Source organism: Strix aluco, chromosome Z (genome assembly GCF_031877795.1).
Source record: "Strix aluco isolate bStrAlu1 chromosome Z, bStrAlu1.hap1, whole genome shotgun sequence".
NCBI lineage: Eukaryota > Metazoa > Chordata > Aves > Strigiformes > Strigidae > Strix > Strix aluco.
Genome location: NC_133971.1, coordinates 76307200 through 76328655, shown reverse-complemented (window position 1 = coordinate 76328655; position 21456 = coordinate 76307200). Strand labels below are relative to the sequence as shown.

The 21456-nt window shown below is 36.8% G+C and overlaps 1 protein-coding gene across 1 annotated transcript in view; it reads right to left on the bottom strand.

The window, feature by feature from the left end:
- The window catches only part of SPEF2 (sperm flagellar 2), a 98329-nt gene that overhangs the window by 25253 nt on the left and 51620 nt on the right, over positions 1 to 21456 (bottom strand). Inside the window, exons 24-33 of the mRNA XM_074813669.1 lie at positions 19784 to 19967; positions 18845 to 19010; positions 16552 to 16674; positions 13669 to 13807; positions 12105 to 12334; positions 2949 to 4141; positions 2629 to 2846; positions 2334 to 2542; positions 2124 to 2247; positions 1718 to 2019 (exon numbers count right to left, since the gene is read on the bottom strand). Of these exons, the coding sequence (XP_074669770.1) occupies positions 1718 to 2019; positions 2124 to 2247; positions 2334 to 2542; positions 2629 to 2846; positions 2949 to 4141; positions 12105 to 12334; positions 13669 to 13807; positions 16552 to 16674; positions 18845 to 19010; positions 19784 to 19967 (2888 nt within the window). The remainder of the gene's footprint in view (positions 1 to 1717; positions 2020 to 2123; positions 2248 to 2333; positions 2543 to 2628; positions 2847 to 2948; positions 4142 to 12104; positions 12335 to 13668; positions 13808 to 16551; positions 16675 to 18844; positions 19011 to 19783; positions 19968 to 21456) is intronic.

Sequence of the window (21456 nt, the reverse complement as noted above, 5' to 3'; positions counted from 1 at the left end):
TATTTTTGGTCATTGTCTTCAGATTTATAGAAGTCGGGTATAGAAGGGCAAATGTAAACATATACAGATTGGAACATTTGTAAACATTACAGATTGGAAATTGGCCAATGTGACACCCATCTATAAGAAGGGTCGGAAGGATGATCCAGGAAATTACAGGCCTGTCAGCTTGACTTCGGTGCCTGGGAAGCTGATGGAGCAGCTCATCCTGAGTACCATCACACAACACGTGTGGGACAACCAGATGGTCAGGCCCAGTCAGCATGGGTTTATGAAAGGCAGGTCCTGCTTGACAAACCCGATCTCCTTCTTCGACAGGGCGACATGCTTATTGGATGGGGAAAGGCTGTGGATGTTGTTTACCTTGACTTTACTAAAGCCTTTGACACCGTTTCCCACAGCATTCTCCTGGAGAAACTGGCTGCTCACGGCTTGGATGGGCACACGCTTTGCTGGGTAAAAAACTGGCTGGATGGCCGGGCCCAAAGAGTTGTGGTGGACGGAGTTAAATCTGGTTAGTGGCCGGTCACGAGTGGTGTCCCCCAGGGCTCAGTTTTGGGGCCACTCCTGTTTAACATCTTTATTGATGACCTAGACGAGGGGATTGAGTACACCCTCAGTAAGTTTGTAGATGACACCAAGTTGGGTGGGAGTGTTGATCTGCTCGAGGGTAGGGAGGCTCTGCAGAGAGACCTGGACAGGCTGGAGCGATGGGCTGAGGCCAACTGTAGGAGTTTCAATAAGGCCAAATGCCGGGTGCTGCACTTGGGCCACAACAACCGCCAGCAGCGCTACAGGCTTGGGGAGGAGTGGCTGGAGAGCTGCCAGTCAGAGAGGGACCTGGGGGTCTTGATTGACAGTCGGATGAACATGAGCCAGCAGTGTGCCCAGGTGGCCAAGAAGGCCAATGGCATCCTGGCTTGTATTGGAAGTAGCGTGGCCAGCAGGGACAGGGAAGGCCGCACCTCGACGACTGTGTTCAGTTTTGGGCCCCTCACTGCAAAAAGGACATTGAATGACTCGAGCGTGTCCACAGAAGGGCAACGAAGCTGGTGAAGGGTCTGGAGCACAGGTCATACGAGGAGCAGCTGAGGGAACTGGAGTTGTTTAGTCTGGAGAAGAGGAGGCTGAGGGGAGACCTCATCGCCCTCTACAACTACCTGAAAGGAGGGTGCAGAGAGCTGGGGATGAGTCTCTGTAACGAAGTAACAAGCGATAGGACAAGAGGTAATGGCCTCAAGTTGCGCGAGGGAAGGTTTAGACTGGATATTAGGAAGCATTTCTTTACAGAACGGGTTGTTAGGCGTTGGAATGGGCTGCCCAGGGAGGTGGTGGAGTCCCCATCCCTGGAGGTGTTTGAGTCGGGTTGACATAGTGCTTAGGGATATGGTGTAGTTGAGAACTGTCAATGTTAGGTAATGGTTGGACTGGATGATCTTCAAGGTCTTTTCCAACCTAGATGATTCTGTGATCCTGTGATCTACTGACGACTCAGCACTGAACATAAAGAAAAGCCATATTTTAACTTTATAATACATTATGAAAAAAAAAATGTTTTACATTCATTAACCCTGCAATGTATTCTGTTAAAGTATCCATGTATGTTACAAGAGGATTTTGAAATAAAAACCAATAATTTTCATCTAGTCAATTCCTCAGAGACTGTCCAATTCAAACTCAGAGTAGTGATCTGGTCTTTCATTTGTCATCGTATCACCTCTGTGAAGTCTTCTGTTTCTCTGACAAGTAGCATTCCACAAATGAATGGCTTTCTGAGGGTCAAATTTTTTGATATCTGGAGAGTTCATTTGAATTATCATAAGATCCGTCACACTTTCAGACCTTAGTTTAGAGTGCAAATGCGTCATGGTGAGTTTCATCTGACTGAAGCCTCGCTCTGTTTCAGCTGAGCTTGCTGGCAGAGTTAGGATCAAATCTACCAATGTCAGGATGTTGGGATACTTCCTTGAATAATCTGAGTTCACCGAATCCCATGTCAAGGTCTGGATGTTCTGAAATCTAAAAAGCATGGTAAAAAGCATAATTATAACTATCACTAAATGTATTTCCATAATCCTTTTGAATAAATCAATAAACAGACACAAATGCAGTTTTCTTATTACCTGTTATAGAGCTCTAATTTCAACATGCTCCATTCAGTTTCTACTTCACCTATTTTCACACTAGCAGCTTCTAGTATTACTTCATAATGCTTAGTCAAGACAGACACTTCCTTTTCACCAAATTCTATAACAGAGGCAAATGAAATATATTTTTATGCTTTTAAAACATTTAGAAGTTGTACTTCAAATAGTCACTATGAAGTTCTATACCTTGTTTCATTTTGTCAGGCCATAGCTTAAAACTTCCAATAGTAGTTGCTCTCAAAACATCTTGACTTGCATCACAAAAACAATCACATAGCCTCTTCACCAAATTACTTAATACTTTGGTTCGTACTGCTGAAATATTTCCATTTCCAACAAGCAGGTAACCGTGAAAGTGCTGAATGGTGTCTATCAGGCGTTCCTTTGGACCAGCTCTGAAAGATATAGAATACAAAACAATATGTAATACTCTTTTATTATATTCTAAGAGATCATGGTTCATTTGTTAGAAATGCCAGACCTTGTTTGATACATGTGAAGTGTTTCCAGTGTTGACTGCATGGTTGCAAATATATCAGCAATGGAGGAATTGTGATCCAGAGTAACACGTGACAGAATGTTGAGGACATTGATGACATCCAACAAGAAGTGAGAAAACTTGACTATCTCCATTCTAAGAAGGAGATGTAGAAGGCCTTTGACCTTCTGCTGGTTTGAAGCTCCTGAATCTCTTTCAATCTGGAAATCAACATAGAAGAAGAAAGCATCACGTATGTGGACAAAAATTAGCCATAGCAATTAATTTTTCCTGAAGTTACATCCAAATTTTAAATCATTTACCTTAGTCAGATGTAGCACAATTGCAGGATAACCTTTAAGGAGAATTTGTAGAGCTGTTTGTAGACGAGGAAGCCACTGGGAGCCTCCAATGCGAGAAGGAATAGCTGGGTGTAACTTAATGGCTTCATATATGGCTTTGAGATTATTCTTATTTAGAGGTGAGTTATGATAAAAGTAATATATATTTCTCAATGCATTGCTTAAGATGTTGTATAGCTGAATATTTTTCAGTGCTCCTTTGTAAGCCAGCTTTAGGCGCTGAGCAAAACAATGCACAGACTGTACACAAGGCTGAATTTCCCTCAGAAGTTTAGCTACCCCACTGTTTTCTTCTACAATGACATCTGTCCCATCGCTTCCAAATCCAACTAATTTTCTTGACCAGTCTTGGCTTACCAGACTGAGCTGAAGATTTATTTGTAATGTTTCCTCAATTGCATTTTTTATAGTTGAAGCATCAGTTTTTTGAACAGGTTGAACCCCAACAATCTGGCAATGGACTTTTCCTTCATTTGCAAAGCGTACATAGACAACTGCAGCTGCTTTGAGTATACTGTCTGTAATTCCACCACTAATAACAGAAAAGAATTTACATTTCTTCAGTTTCTCTTTCAAAGCTCTTCTTTCTACTTCTGCAATAAAGTGTATAAACATTCTTGCTGACTTGTCATTTCTAAATACAGAACCAATATCCACTCCTTTCATATCATCTAGTTTGCACATCCAGTCAAGGTCTGTAAAGGGACGACCAGATTTAGCAATAGCATGACATGTTCTAAAAATATTTTCTACTCTAGCTAATGTTATGGAGTTCATACTCTTCAACATCTGCTCAGCAGAAGCTGTATCTGGTGAAGCAGTACTGGCAGCTTCCATGCAGGTAGCCCAGGCATGAGCTTCACTACTCTGGTGTGTATTTATAAATTCAAGTTTGAAATCATCAGTGCCAGAACAAAAATTATGAATGTTTTCCCCCAAATCCACGTTATGCTTACGACATGGTGAACAAAACATTATTCCCCTTTCATCATCATATTTTAACCAGGAGTATTTTGTTAACCATATTTTTGGAAACTGGTGATTCCTCTTTGTTCTCTGACGTTCCAAATCTTTCTTCTTTTTCCCTCTGTCACCAGCTTCTCTCTTGCTAGAAGAATTACTCTTGCTTTTAAATTGCTTCAGTGCTTTTATGGCTATAATTTAAAAAAGAAACAACTAAATATAAAATGTTTTTTATTTTATAAATTATTAATTGTATTTTTTCTTTTTTCATCCACATTTATTTTGTTAATTTGGGACTAGACTGTGACTTGAAATAAACAGCCATAAAAGAGGACAAGGAAAACTGAGATCTACTCTTAAATCACTTGGAGGCTACTCAGGACCCTTGTAAGAAATGGTCACTTTTGACTCCAATTTCCTTTTGCTACTAGAAGTTAGTCAGAATATGCAACTAGATGCAGCAGCATCAATACCATTTTTGAAAGAGAAAAACAGAGTTAGGGAGTGGGATTCTGAATGGTCTTTCAGGCAAAATTTCTCCAGAAGATACTACTGAAGTCACAAACCTATTACAGTGCCCATTACACCTGACATTAACAGAAAAGTTAACTTGGAGCAAGTCTGTAAATACATAAATACCTGTCACAGAATGCATAAGATGTTCTAAGGCATATGTAGCTGACCTGATCTTCTTAAAATACATTTATCTACAGAATTATTTTATTACTGCTTTTAGAAAAAGGAACTGTATAAGCTTCACATTTTGCTCTCAAAATGGAAATGCTCTTAAAGCACTGAGATTGTTCTCAATATTATTTTCCCAAATTGTTCTCAAGATGGTCATTCTTATATTTTGTAAGAGTAAATGCCATAAGCTGACATTTTTGAAAATTCTATCTCTAGGGCTCATGAATCTCCTACTTTTGGCAAGGAATTTAAAGATTCTTTTACTACATCATGACTTTGAAAAGAAAGCAGTCAAATAATGAAGACAAATTCCATGCAGAACTGAGGCAATAAAACTATAAATCTATTCACTGGAAAACAACAGGAGTAAAGCAATGCAGAAATGACCTAAGAACAACCTGACTCTTCACCCTCCTTACTGTGATGTGTACATCAGGAGGCAAAATTAATGATTACATTAAGCTAATCATAGAAAGAAATGCCATTTCTGGTGCTTTAAAAGGTCTTAAGAAAAAGAGTCCTTGTATTCTACTCCTTTCTATTTTACAAGAAGGGGTAGATTTTCATATATGCATTATACAATTTGTGAGAACTGTTTGTTCCCATTGTCATAAAAATAATAGTTTATCTGCTTCACTCTATTCTGAGGATCCTGAAAGGCCACAATATTAAAAAATGTTAGGAACATGCACTTTAAATACATCTCCATTATGAGTCATTCTTTTAAAGAACTTTAAATCTGAAGTAGCAGCTGTGGTCCACATGGACACTGAAAACAATTAGACCACAGAAGCCTTTTTTGACATGTGCCCAAGTACCATACCCAGGACCAAAAAGAGGAGCATTCTTAATAGACATTAAATATTAAAAACCTTCCCTAACATTAGGCAGGCACAAAACCACAAGAAAATGTGAAATAGAGATGGAGAGCAGGATTAATGGATCTGCAACTGCAGAAGTCAGCACGTGGAGAGGACAAAACCATTGTAAAACTTCTACAGGGCCTACTGCTTCTTGAGGTGTATGGGCACCTGTAGAAATCTGCTGTTGATTAGAAAAATGGGAATCAGAGTAGATTCTGTGAGCCACTGTCGGGGATAACATTTCCTGTAAGATTGACCTTCAATGTTACCAATGTTTTTCAAGTTTTGAATTTTTTTATTTCAAAACACAAGGGTTTAAACTCTTAGAAAAATATGTTTGGGACATCATGTGTTTGTAAGTGATTGGTTGTATGTGTCTTTAGAAAGACACATGTCCTACAGTGTGTTAGAACAGTAAATCTATAGCTAAGAGGTACAAATCATCAGATCAGCTCTATAATCCATCTAAAGTATGATTGTATTCATTACAAATCCTCCCTCTAGTATATTCTTACCATGCTTACCTAAGGAAATGAAGGTTATGCAGTTGTGTTGCCTACATATCTCTACACCAATTTGTCTGCAAGTTCTCCCTCACTAATAATTTTAGAATGGCCAATTTGAACCAAGTTTATCAGTAGGGTAGAGTTATGAAGGTCCTATAAATGTCTTTCAGATATGTTCTGAGGTACAGGAGAAAGATCCTCATAACACTACCACTGAGGAAAAAGCAGGGAGATGACTAGCTTTTATCCACTCTGTGGCCAAGAGGCATAAGTCAGCCTAAACTTGGTTCCAGACCACACACAGCATCTAGTGCATTCTAGCCATAGCTGTGCAAGCAAAACATGTAGGTAAGATGACATGAAAGAAAGACAATAGTAGTTGGGGCTTTTTTTAAATGAGGCTAATAGACATGGAAAGGAACAGGAGATGGACTAGTGGAAGGAAACTGGGAACACGGGAAAAGGTGGGATTTGTTGCAGTGGTCTATGGAAAGAACACAGGATACAAAAGGAGCAATCCTGTACTACTTATGAAGCAACCTCTTTTCACATAAAAGTTTGTCATCAATGAAATCAAAAGGAAAACTAAAAAGGTACACAAGAATTATTAGAATTATTAGTAGAATTATTTTTCATTAAAATATTTTTTAAAGTGAGTATCATTCACTAATACGCAAGGTGACAAGCATTTACATATGTTTCAATAAGTAGTGCAGAAACAAAATAAACAAAAAATTAATTAGTGAACAATTTAAGATTATGACCACAACTGAAACTGAAAACAGAAAAATAAACATTCAAAAAGGACCATTAAGAATGACAGCAGCATAAGTGTACACTAGATGTGTATTCTGTGAACCAGGACTAAAGAGACATTTAAAGAGACATAAGAAATAAAGAGCAACCACCATGCCTCAGTTGCAAGACATAGATATACAGAAGAGACTATTTCTTAATGATACACCAGTTAGCAGAATATTTTCATACAGGCACTGTTTAAAAATATTTCCCTAAGCTGAGGAACTGTAGTAGATTCAGATTATAAATTCATACAGGCAACAAAATGTGAAGACATTGTAAACCTATACTAGAGATGAGAATTATGTTAACATTTTATTCCCTTTTCACCAAATTTTACCAGAACATTTAAATATATTCCTATTGCCCTCCATTTACACTGAGAAAAATGTTTCCATAGCAACTTCTGACTAGAAGTTTGGATGATGATCTATGCAAGTTATGCACCAGAGTCTGAAGCAATGCTGTAAAGGATGATTGAGTGAAATAAACTCTGAGGACGAATTACAGTCATCTAACTTCATTAGTCTAAAACCTAGTAATATGGGATATTCTGTCCTTAGATGACAAAGTCAGGACTCTCAAAAATATGATTAATTCCCTCCAAGATATTGAGACACTAATCACCCCCTGCAGGTAATTTTCATTGTAAATATTTAGTTCATTTATTCACTAATTATTACTGATTCTGCTATGATATATGTCTAGTCTTCACTCATTAGCAAGAATTGGGATTTTAAATTTAGAATCACACAGATTAAGGTATGCCTGTTGCTGCACAGATTCAATGAGGGGAAAGGAGACTTCCTCTGTCATGCTGATTGAAATCTTAATACTTGGATATATATATTCAAATGCACAGAAATATATACAAACATGTTAAATATGTTTCATGAAAGTAATTGGATACATAGGTTTTTAAACACCATAGGCAAACAGTCAAAGATTTCTGAAATTAAATAAAATGCATGATTTAGTAAGAAACATAACAGGAGGTGTAAGCGAAACTAAGTCAGTAGAATTACTAAATTTTCCATTATCTGTAGGGAGAGGTATTGTACCTATTCTGGATCTCTGATTAAGATTTTTACATCCCAAAAGTTTAGGCATTTTCTACCTATATCATTTGTCTAGTAGATCATACTTCCTCTGTCTACAAACTTAACCTTTCTTATTTTCAAGTTTTGAAAAAAGCACATTGAAAAGAAATATAGCCTTAGAAAAGTTAGAGATGACAAACTTATTTCTATGCTCACGTATGGACTTCGCTATACACATCAAAGTCACATCATAACTATTGCAATTACTATGTATTACTATTGTAAGCTTTTGAATTGTTTCTACAAAAGTGCTTGGGAAGAAAAAGCATAATTTATAGACATTATTTAGGGTCAGCATATAATTCTGACTGTTCCAATCAACAAAATATTCTATTAAAAAGGTAAAATTTCATCTGAACTAGATGCATACTTTAATATGCCTATCTGTTCCAAACCTAGCAACACAGTAAAACTCATTTGACAAGTCCACAATTTGAAAAGAAACAGCAATACAATTTGGTCATTGGCCTCTACGTTTTACTGGTTCACATTTTAGCTGACTATTTTATAGTTTTGTAAACAAGCATTTTAAACATTTTTTGTATATTGGATATAGAAATTTTTTAAACCTGACTGGAACTTATTTCTGATGAATAACCAGTTCTATAATTCAACCGGAATAGTTCATGAGGATCAAGACTGTGAAAAACCTAATAAAATTTAAGGTTCCCTTGTGTAATTCAGTCATAAGATGGAGAACAGAAGTCTGGGATAGAATCTGTATTGATCTGTTTGGTAATGCAAAACATTACCAAAACTGCATTCTCTGAAGCACCTTTAGAAGAAAATTGAGACATTCCAGATGTGTCAATTCTAATGGAATTGACAATAGATGAGGCCACACCTTGAGTATTGTGTCCAGTTTTGGGCACCTCAATACGAGAGAGATATCGAGGTGCTGGAGCGAGTGCAGAGGAGGGCAACGACGCTGGTGAAGGGCCTGGAGAAAAAACCCTATGAGGAGCGATTGAAGGAGCTGGGACTGTTCAGTGTGAGGAGGAGAAGGCTGAGGGGAGACCTCATCACTCTCTACAACTACCTGAAAGGACATTGAAGAGAAGTTGGTGCTGGTCTCTTCTCACAGGTCATTAGTGACAGAACAAGAGGGAATGGCTTTAAACTGCAACAGGGGAGGTTCAGACTGGACATTAGGAAAAAAATTTTCACAGAAAGAGTGGTCAGACAGTGTGGAATAGGCTGCCCAGGGAGATGGTGGAGTCACCATCCCTGGATGTGTTTAAGGGTCGTTTAGATGAGATGTTGGGGGATATGGTGTAGGGGAGAACTTTGTAGAGTAGGGCTCGTGGTTGGACTCGATGATCCCAAGGGTCTTTTCCAACCTGAATGATTCTGTGATTCTGTGATGTAGTCATAGGGAGAATACAGTGCTAAAGGGAATCAAAAGGGATGAGATCTCATAGATGGTTAGTTTAATTTTGCTGATAAGAACAGAGCACATCCAAAGCGACTGTAGAAAAGAAAAAACAAAGTGAGTGTTAGTAGCTCCTATTAAGACCTGTCACAGTTTTCCTATAAAAAAGCAGCATGTTCCTGAGGCAATATATTAAAGCACTGTTAACAAATCAATCAAAGAATTTAGTGAAATTAACAAATACTGCAGAGCCACCTTGAGTTTAGGCAATGGCACTTGGAATAATAAAAAAATAATAATTTAAGTATTTCCTTATCAAATGAAAGACTGTGTCAGTAGGTAGGAAGGTCCAAGCGTAGGCTGTATGTTTTGTCCATCGGTGCTTAGAATGGTGAGTAATGTGCTTCCATGGAGAACCAAGTGTGCAGGATAGAACAAAGCTGTCAGTGATGGATCGGCAATCCTTTAATACTTTAAATTCCTAGGAAACACAGAACTGTTTACAATTTTTATAAGATTTCTTTGGTAAATACAAAACAATTTTTAAGTATATTCGCACTCCCACTTTTTGCTTTCATTTTGGCAGTTTGTTAAACATATCTTGAAAAGACATCCTTTTGACATTTACCAAATATCCTGTGAGAAAACTGTTTACTATTTATTTCTTCCAACAAAATAATTTCTCCTTTTACTCTTTTTTTGCTTGGATTTCTAGGTAAAATTTTTCTTCATGTAATCTCCATAATGCTATAGAAAAGAAGCCTAATATTCCATTTTCAGAACAATATTAGGAATTTTGCTATTTACATAGTACAGAAGATTGGTAGATATATTCTGTTCAGACTTGCCCTACAGTCTATGACTCATGTGCTTGTTTGTGTGGATTTCCGTTATGAATACTGTTAGAGGACTGTTCAGGTGAGTAACAATTAGAAAACGAAGATGTTTGGCAGCAAATCTAGATCTGTGTAGAGGTTCTCCAAGACAGGATTAGTTTGTTACTTTTTTGTTATCTCCTTTAGAGCTGCTATCCAACAGTTTCACTGCCAGGGTGCTAGGTGCTTTAGCGTTTTCCCATCTTTTGTTCAGTAAGAAACTACTAAGGAGGTATATATTTTCTGTTGAGCATTCTATTGAACATGGGAAAACAGAAGGATGTCAAAAATTTTCCTGATATTTTAGGAGATGAAGGATTTAACTCTTCCTGTGGAATCTCTATAATGAAGGAGTGCTTGCCTTAGGAAATCTCAGATGCCATTTTTGCGGTCTTAGAGTGTGTAAGAGAATAGGAGGAAGTATTTTAAAGATGATTTGCACAGCTTGTGCTTCCCATCTTAAATCTGCTATCCAAAACAGTAAATATCTTGACTTAATAGTCATGAGACAGTTAAAGAATGCGGTTGTATGTTCTTTGGTACCTTATTTTAAACAATAATTCCTTACCATTGTTTTATTCACTTTTTTTGCATAGCTGTGCAAGTCATCTTGGGTCATTTTAGTGAATATGATATTATCAAAAGGACAATATTGTAGAAGGATAAGATTTCATTTGTCTTCTTGCTAATTATTATAAATGTACAAGGAAAATAGTTGTTCTGTCTTAAACATGTAAAGAATATTAGAGTTTGCATTAGACAAATTTTTTTTCTTAATGAATAAATGATTTAAAAACAAAAGAAAACTTTTTAAGAGGAATGGCCAGTTAAACTGTTATCTGTGTTTCACTGCTATGGCACTATCTAATGATTACAAATATGCAGATTTTTAGTTTCACATGGCATTATATATGCAATACTACTAGCTAAATTAATCTCTGTAGAAGAGTTTGGAATGCTTACACACACCCCCACGCTCCTACACTATAGATAAGATGACATACATCTCTCTAAAGGAAAATTGTAAACATCTTTCTGCCTAAAATGTGTTCATGTTCAAAGGGTAATTGGAATTTCTCCATAAATATACATGAAAAGTGTTTCTGAATAAAGAATTAAATTCTACTTCATCGTGCCTTTGTGGCCTTATTAGATTGGGAAAGTTGGATCCAAAATTTTAAGTACATGTTTACACATTGTATTTCATGTCCTCAGTGGCAATCATACTAAAATTTTATTATAATATGGAACACTGGTAGTAACGAAACCCTCTGCAAATATGTGTTTAACCACTTTCCATCTCAGTTTAAAACTGCCTCACCTAAATTATTTTATAACATTTATTCAGCAGTAGGAATTTTTGCAAGAAAGTCTTTTCAAGCATCTTAAGCCTAAGGTTCCCATAATTAGAGGGTAGGCACACAGTAAATGCACGTACAAAGGAAAAAAAAGATACATATCTGAATTAACACTGAAAACAACAGGCACACATTGACTTGGAGAATATAACGGTTAGTAGTTATAATAGGCCCTATACAATAGTTTCAAGAAAATACTGATTTCTTAAAAGATGTGCTTTAAAATAACTTCCATGTTCACTGAGTTATGAGTTTGTAAACAAGTTAAAAACTTGCATCTCTAAACAAAGTAAGCATGGTATGCACCACTCTCAAAAACATATTACAGAGACACCTGTTACAGGAATATTAAGTACATGGCCTTGAGGATATAACGCCCATAGCAAAGACATTACAAGTTTTCATGTGGTCTGGTTATTTCACATTTTCAATATTCTGTGCTATGAGTTTACTTTTATATGTAGCAGGATCTTTAATTGTAGTATGATCTTTAACAATATAGGTAACTAATGTTCAGTAGCTCCCAGCAGTTACTTTAAATTTTAAGTAGGTAATTAACAGTCCTTCAGGAGTGAAAAGAAAAAATTTTTCTTACCTTTAGGTGCCACCTGTAAAAACTGCTTATGAAGTGCAGTAAGTTGTGAAATAGTTAGAGTACCACTTCCAGAGTTCTCTACATGTGGAACATGTGGTAAAGGAACAGGGTCAGGAATCACTTTTACATCACTGTTGATGAAGAAATCTGTTTCTTCTAAAGTAATTTCATATTGGATTTTGCTAGAACTCTCAATATGATGTCGTGCAACTTCAATCAGCTTTTCAACACTGTGACAGTGTAAATGCAGAAAACAATGAGTACTTTTAATACATAATGTTAATAACTTAGGTTCAAATTTTAATGTGTTTACATTTTGAGAGCTTTCCTGAAGTAAGAATTACAAATCCTCTGTATGAATTCTGTACTCAGCAAAATCAATATGAAGTGTACTACTCCTGTGACAGCAAGAAATCTTTTGACTGTGGCAAGAAATTTATATAAAGGCATATCTAAGCCACAGAAGAGACCTGATGGAAAATATGAAAGGATGATACTTTCTTTATTCCATAAATTTTATAGGGGTGGAACATACATGTTCCATCTGTAATCATCCTTTAGCCTATTTCAATGTCTTTTCTCCTCCTCTGTCCCTAAATCCTAGATGTACAAAGCACTTTCTAAAGTAACATTGTACAGGGGCATATGAACTCCTGTTTCAAGTGTAATGAGTACAATTTATCCAGAGAAACACATCAGCTGTCTATAACATTCAACTAGACATAGGTTTGGCCTGTCATGTCAGGTCAAAGGACATGACGTTCTGTAAATATTGTGTCTTGGGTAGCACTTGGCGGCAAGAGAGTAAATAAAACTGGCTGGAAGGCAGAGGCTCAGCCTCTGAGTTACTGCCTGTTACAGCCTTCACACCCCACATTCATGTCTCTTGTCTTGGGCTTGCCCTGACATGGATCAACTAGCACTGCCCCAGGTATGCTTCAGAAGTTAGTACAGGCCAAAAACATTTTCCAAGAGGCAAAGTGAACCCTTTCTTTTGGAGAGTAAAATCCTTTAATGATATACATAGGCCATTCTATGCCAGTTGGCCTAACTGTCATAGAGTGGTCCCAAGCACATTTTATTAACCAGGACAGAAGAAATGCAAAGACAAAGGGTTTTTTTAATGGACCTTGAAATAAATTTGAGAAATGTTATACATGGTGGTAATTATAGTAGGTGGAATTTTCCAGGATGTGTAAAGCACAGGAAAGAAAATAACCCCACAATCCAAAGTAACAGAAGCCAATGAAATGATATAGAGGCTCCTACTAAATGGAATAACTGGTTGCCTGCTGGTGCTCATAAATCTGCTAAGTCTGTAGTCTAGTAAAACAGCAGAACTGATAATTACCTCTACAGCTGCCAGCAGAACCTTCTAATCATCTAAGAAATTAGTTATTACCATACAGGTATTTAAGTTAAAACTAAATTCCAGTTCATGAAATTAAATTATTATTTTCTACATTTTTTTTCAAATTATTTGCTTCTGCATAAATAACTATCTTTACTAGTACAGTCTAGTTTGAAAAAAAAAGGTTCCTACGTAAAATTTGATATATATTACCTGGACATTTCTGCCAAGAACCTGGATCCAAGCCACTTTTCCATATCTTTATAAGCCTCTTCTGCTTTCATTGCTAGGTCTTCAACAAATGCTAAAGCTTTTTCTTTTATAAGTTCTAGTCGAGATTTTGTTGCTACCTCTGTTTAAACAGTAATGTCATAATAATTCTTATAAAATTTGAGGAAAATTCTCAGTCTTAAGCACTTAAAGTTTAACATGTTAATCTGTTTTTAGGGAGTAAAATATTTAATTTCTCATGTTTTTGAACAAATTCTTTTTTAGAATCACCGCTGTTGCACTGTGGATTTTACAAGTGTGTCTTCTATAAGCATCAGAATTCACAAGCAATATCTTAATAAAACTATTATAGAGGTGCAGTAGAGGTTAGTAGACAGTGACATTAAACTAAATTAATACTATGTATCAACAGACCTACCTAGAAACTTAATGATGCAAGTGTGAGTACCCTGTTATGGATAAATTTTAAAGAGAACACATCTAAATCATTATGTATGTTAATCGGAATAAAAGTTTGCTTTTCTGGCAAACGTCACTGGTTTTGCTTCAAGCTTCCTGCATATGACTATTATACCCTAAAACTCAGGTTGCATTAGAAAAGAGTTTGGTTAGTGAACACTAAAAAAACAATTAACCTCTACAAAAATTATGCATAGAATACTTACATGAAAATTTTAAAAACATTGAGAATGTAATGATTTTTAGTTTTCAGAATAGGAAGAACTGAGAAAAAAATAATCAGTCTCTCACTGAGAGGCTAATATTTAAAAAAAGGAGTTAAAAGGACAAGAAATGGGAAGAAAGTGAAAAGGATGCCAACTGGATGAAAAGACAGATAAGGTAATGCATTGAGACACACATGAAACATGCACTGAAAGATATTCAAAACCTTATAAAAGAAGAGTAAGAAAAGTGGACCAGTAGCTAGAGATTATTTTTCAATCCTGAAGGAAAATTCAGTATTCAGCTTGATTTTTCTTCATATTTAACCTTCTGTACTGCAGAATCTTTTAAACAATTAATATTATATAGTAATTGGTACAGTGACTTCAAAGTTAAAGACTGTAAAATTATTTACATTATAATCCTTATTCTTGATGCTACTAATCTTTCAAAATACTTAGGTTTGAGGATGAAACTTTCTTTAAGCAACCAATGTAGAAAGATGGACCCTAGAATATATAAGGCATGTCCTTTTAATGTTATTTCTCAGTCACAGTAGAATGCAACTCTGCACACTTTTGTTTTCAGCAAGAAAGAGTTGACGTTCAAAATTTTAAACATAGAATGGATTTGGGTCTCACAGAGGGTTATTTTATCTGATGGCAAAGTCATAAGAGTAAAGATTCTAAGCAACTGAAAGTACCTTAGAGGATGCTTTGTGCCTGTCTAGTCACCTTTCTTTAATACAGTTTAAGACTGCCTTATTTGTGACTTCTCTGCATTTTCTTTGAGTAGCTGCTATCAGTATGTTACAAAGATAAGTGTATGACAATTTTTGTCTCCCTGTATTTGCAGAAGCAGGTACTGCACAGTCCACTGATAAAGCTGCTCTCTTAACAGGAGCAGAGTAAAAGGCAAGGCACATTGATACAACAGAGAAATGGAATACGAAATCAACGTAAAAAACTCAGCAACTGTCCACAGCTAGTGACTTTGCTAGTCTCTGTGTATCTGGATAACCAAAACCACAAGCATCCAGTTACCACAGCTGCAAGTGAAACTATGATCCTCAAATGTACCAGCTATGTGCCTGTGCAGTTATGAGATATAGCTCAACATGTTTTGTCTCCCTTACATTCTTATCTTGACTTTTTCTTTATTAAATATAAGATGAAAATGAAGTAAATTCAAGAAAATAAAACATGTCAATGAACCACTAAAATTCGTCTTCATACTATTAAGATCAAATTATTACCATTCCTCTCCTCATTATCCCAAAATCTTAGACTATTTATTCCTAAACTGCTTTTCAATTAAACCGTGTTGAAAGTGGTAGGTGTGCAAGCATTTGGACCAGTATGGACCTAAAGAAGCCTTACGAATTTCTGTTTTGTTCATTAACTGCTCTTTGCCCTCTACTTTTCCTAATAAATACAAAAGTTAGCCCACCAAGGGCTTGCCACCTGTTGTCAAACAGAATCTCTAACAGCTAGGTACTACCTCTCCTTTAGTGAGAAAGAGGTCTTTTTTCATCTAGTCAAAACCCATCTTCAAAAAAAAAATTCCAGCCTATTTTCAGTTTGAGACTTCTGTTTTTCAGACATCTACTTTTGACTGAAATTGACCAGTTGGCTTGGGAGTTATTTGGTAAGACAGTCAAAGAGATAGAATGACTGAACAATACATAGTTTTTGGAACAGTCTGTCCGGAAAGGAGTTTGGAAGAACAAAAAAAATCTGTGTCTTGCTGCTTGAATCCCATGTGGCTTGAGGAAGCGGGAATCAGAGAGAAGAGCATCAATGAAATATAATTGCCAACAAATTCTTTCCCAGATCAAAACGTTTCAAATACTGAATTCAATTCAATTGAATACTGAAGAGTGGCTAACCACCTACGTGAAACTTATTCTCTCATGATGAACACTTGCTTAGTCATGGAAAATGAAATTAAATGAAACAGGAAAGAACAAAAAAGAAGAATAAAAACCACATTTCTATTTTAAATATATTTACCACAAAATTACTGATGACTACCACCCTAAAAAAACTCCTGATTTCTCCAGACCCTCCTTTCTCTCCCCTCCTTTTTCTTACTTATCCATCCATCCATTTTCCCTAGATTTTCTGGGTAGGTTTGACTATTACACCACCTAAATTAGGAATAACAATCACCCTCAATATAAGTAACCAAATAGTAACATACCCTCATGTTTCAAGGCACTGAAATATTCTTGCTTTATTTTAAGTGTCAGTTCTTGTTTCTTTAATTTTTCTGGTGTTATAGGAACTGGATTGACTTCAACCACAGATGCAGTAGAAGGTGGTCCTGCAGGAAAATAGATCTCTCACAGTTTTTGGACTTTGCTGGTAAGTTTGTGTACCCATACACAGGCACTCACAAGACAGGACATTACTTAAAATGAAAAATGGCACTTTCCATCTTACTTGATGTGACCATTTATGACAACATAGAGGTGGTTAGTTGTGTCTTATGTCAACAATACAGGTTTAGATTTCTTCAAATGTCATTTACATCTGCAAGACATGCTAAGATTAACACTGCATAAAATTACTCCACCATATATAACTGTATTAAAATTGGTTAAATAACATGCTAAAATGTATTTCTTATGGGAAAATCATGACTGAGTAGGTGTGCCTCTGTTGTGATTCTAAATGGTCAAAATGTCCTCTTTGACCCTAAAATCTATCAATTTATCACAAGGAGCACATAAATAAACCCCTTTTGAATGAGAACTGTTGCTTCTGAAGCAAATTTGTTTAGTAAACTGTAGTAAAAATGCTATGTTAGTAAATATCATTGGTTTCCATCAAAGCATTGAAAAGAAAACAATGCTATTAAAAAAAAAAAATCCGTCAGAAGAAAAAAAGCTATGTTATTTCATGTCTTTCTAAACCATTCTGTTAGCTGCTTTTGCAGCTTGTTTTAACTTACATATCTATGAACAGACATTGTAAAGGTATTTTATCATGGTTTTAAAGATTGCATGAAATTCTGCAGTCACAACACTTTGACTATTACTCAAAAGTATTACACTATTTGTAACTGCTTTGTCCTAGAACAAGAGCAGATGGAGTTGGTACAGAAAAAAATATTGACATCTGCATGATACATAAGGTCAACATAAAGCAAATGGTCAAACCTAGAAGTGATAAAATTACATGTGGTAAATTGTATCACTCAGTTACTAGCTCTATGGCTGTATCCCAGGGAATTCTGTTACAGGAGCACTACAGTAACACTGTTTGGCATGAAACCAAAGTTGATACTTCAGTTACAGATACATCAGTTGATACTTCTCTTGTACCATGAGGAATGCACAGCTGAGTTCTAGTTTCGTGATTTCATGCAAGTCATCTAGTGCCAGGTCTGAACAAAAATTTACTTCCAAGAGGCAATCCACAAACCCCAACCTAACTCCTTAGCATAAAATGGGTGATAGCTGCTGATTTTTTTATCACAAAGCTTTTCTAGAAATCTGAAAATCTGCTAAAAAGTCAGTCACTTTATGCATAGTAACTGCAGTTACAGCTTTCTCACTTGGAAATGGAGTACCTGAATTTCAGTCTACCCTCACACCCACATGGCTTAAGCCCCTCTCTTGCTGAGTAGAATGCTTTTACAAAAGATACAAAGTTTACACTACTAGCCTTGCTTCCTGCTGCAGCTACAACATTTTCCAGAAAGAAGTGGAAGTTACTTAAACCACTACCTGCTCAAGGAAGTATTTATGAAAAAATGTATAAAAAACATTGCGTGCCAGAATTCCTTCCAGCAGACTGGCTGAATTGCTAGGCTAAACAGATGGGGGGTTTTAGGTCTGTTTCTCTTTTTGCAAATAAATTTTGTATTCTCACCTGGTTGGACAGATTCTTGCCAGGCCTGTGAGCAAGATCTACCTCAATGGGAGTCTGCTCTTTTTTAGGACTACATATGCCATTAAATTTTATGTTCTTTGTTTATACCGTGTTACAGTTATAGATAAAAATGATGGACCTTGATAGATCCATGCTACTATATGGCTGATAAATTCATTCCAAAATACGTTGGGGTACTGGATGATTTATCCATTTTATTCCAGTACTTTTAATATATGAAATATTTTAACTTATGGCTGGAAAGTAGGCAGAATTGAATAGAATTTTATTTAATTTTATAAACTAGTTCAAACTATTCAATTCCAAAAGAGCACATGGAGACAAATTAATATTTCCTTTCTAGGTTCTATTTAGAATATTTATTCCTGCATAATAGTAATGGCAACACATATGATTAAATAAATGCAATTGCCATTCAAAAGCCCCTGCGCTCCTTTATCACTACCAGCTTTTCACATTGATATGTCACATTTGACATTTCAAAAGAGAAATTAAATCCAAATTAAATGTCTTGGCTTACTCATTTCTGTATTACTGACATATTTCTATTTCAGTAATTTCAAGCACTGCTGAAACAAAGTCTGCATTTCAAATACCTTTCTTTTTAGTAGCTGATTTAGGAGAAAGCTTTTTGGCATCTTTGGCATCTTTCCCAGTAGCTTTGCCTGACAGTGTCTGTGAAGATTTCATATCTTCTTTCAGTTCTAGCTGCTGACGTTCATTTTCTTCCTCCATTTCTTTAGACTCTATTTCAGCTGTTACCTTGACACCATAGTCACACATAGTAAAGCACATAGTATCAACCCTGTGCAACTACTGTTTTTAATAGCCTATATTTGCTAAAAGCAGTTGCTGAGACATACACATGTAAATAAAACAAAGAAGATATTGTAACTATTTAAATTTATTACATTTTGATTATTTATCAAAAATAAAATTCTACAGCAAAAATGCAAGAAAGACAGTGGTTTTAATTCTTGTAACCCATTACCTGTACTCTAGGAACAAGTGAGAAATGTAAGAATTAACAGTATGCAAAGCAAGACTACAGTTACACTTTAAGGGTGCAGAAATTCACTTACTAGAAAATGATCAAAGAGAAAAGAAAAAGCGAACCTAGAAACCAACCATTTGAAATGCCCACCCAATTTATTATTAGCTAGAAGAATGTAACCGTAGCTTCTGAAGTTGTGAAAGGTATGAGCAAACAGTGCATCACAGGATAAAATTTGTCCCTTTTCTCATGCTTCTACTGAGGGATAAGGGAAGAGCTTATCATGGAAGAAGTAGATTATATAAAGAGTCAACATTCAAAGTATTTATCTCAGTAATGGAATGAAAGTATCAGGTATAAACACATATTCCAATATTTTCCTCATAGAAACACAAATATATTCAATGACAATATCAGTGGTGGAGCAAGACACATGAAATTGAGATAAACAGTGCAAAGGTTGTGTGTTTAGGCTGCCTACTGAAAGGGAGGCTTTGACTGTCCGATTCAGAAAGGTTTAAGTAAATAAAACATTTCTTACCATATTTGATACTGCTGTTACTGCTGCTTGCCATGTATCAGCAATAAGATTTTCATCTTTCCTAAAAGTGGCCACTTCATTTTCAGAATTCTCATCTTTAGCACTCTTCTGTGGAGTTCCCTTGATTTTTGACTTGGTAATATTTATTTCTGGTGAAGGCAGTTTCCAAGAAACTAGAGGAATCCTTAAAAATAAAATATAAGACATAATTCACACCCCCCTTTATAAAAATTGTTAATTTATAACTACATTGGAGAATATGCTGAGAATGTGAATGCTATTTTCAAAATTTGCCATAGCAACAGAAAAGGGATGAGCTTTCCTCATGACCAAAAGTAGTGAAATGTGTAGATCACGAGAAAACTGTCTAGTTTAACTTCAGAAGCTAAGGAATAATAGATGGATAAAACTATGTCAAGTGACTACATGATCTGCTGATATTTTCTACATGGGCTAAAGGCACGGCTTCATTACTCAGTTTCTAAATGAACTGTAAGTATTTTTTTAAAAGTAGACATCATTATTGACAGCATTTTGATATTATGAAATTATTTGATAGCATCCCTTACCTTGTAATATGGCATTCAGTTCTGTGCATCTTTGTAGACTGCTTTCACAGAATCAGAGAATCATCAAGGTTGGAAAAGACCCTGAAGATCATCTAGTCCAACCATTAACCTAACAATGACAGTTCCTAGCTACACCATATCCCTCAGCGCTATGACAACCCGACTCGTTAAACACCTCCAGGGATGGGGACTCCAACACCTCCCTGGGCAGCCCATTCCAACACCTAACAACCTGTTCTGTAAAGAAAGGCTTCTTAATATCCAGTCTAAACCTTCCCTGGCACAACTTGAGGCCATTCCCTCTTGTCCTATCGCTTGTTACTTGGTTAAAGAGACTCATCCCCAGCTCTCTGCAACCTCCTCTCAGGTAGTTGTAGAGGGCGATGAGGTCTCCCCTCAGCCTCCTCTTCTCCAGACTAAACAACCCCAGTTCCCTCAGCTGCTCCTCGTACGACATGTGCTCCAGACCCTTCACCAGCTTTGTTGTCCTTCTTTGGACACGCTTGAGTAATTCAATGTCCTTTTTGTAGTGAGGGGCCCAAAACTGAACACAGGAATCGAGGTGCGGCCTCACCAGTGCCAAGTACAGGGGCAAGATCACTTCCCTGTCCCTGATACAAGCCAGGATACCATTGGCCTTCTTGGCCACCTGGGCACACTGCTGGCTCATGTTCAGCCCACTGTCAATCAACACCCCCAGGTCCCTCTCTGACTGGCAGCTCTCCAGCCACTCCTCCCCAAGCCTGTAGCGCTCCTGGGGGTTGTTGTGGCCCAAGTGCAGCACCCGGCATTTGGCCTTATTGAAACTCCTACAGTTGGCCTTAGCCCATCACTCCAGCCTGTCCAGGTCTCTCTGCAGAGCCTCCCTACCCTCGAGCAGATCAACACTCCCACCCAACTTGGTGTCATCTACAAACTTACTGAGGGTGCACTCGATCTCCTCATCTAGATCATCAATAAAGATGTTAAACAGGAGTGGCCCCAAAACTGAGCCCTGGGGGACACCACTCGTGACCGGCCACTAACCAGATTTAACTCCATTCACCACAGCTCTGGGCCCGGCCATCCAGCCAGTTTTTTACCCAGCAAAGCGTGTGCCCATCC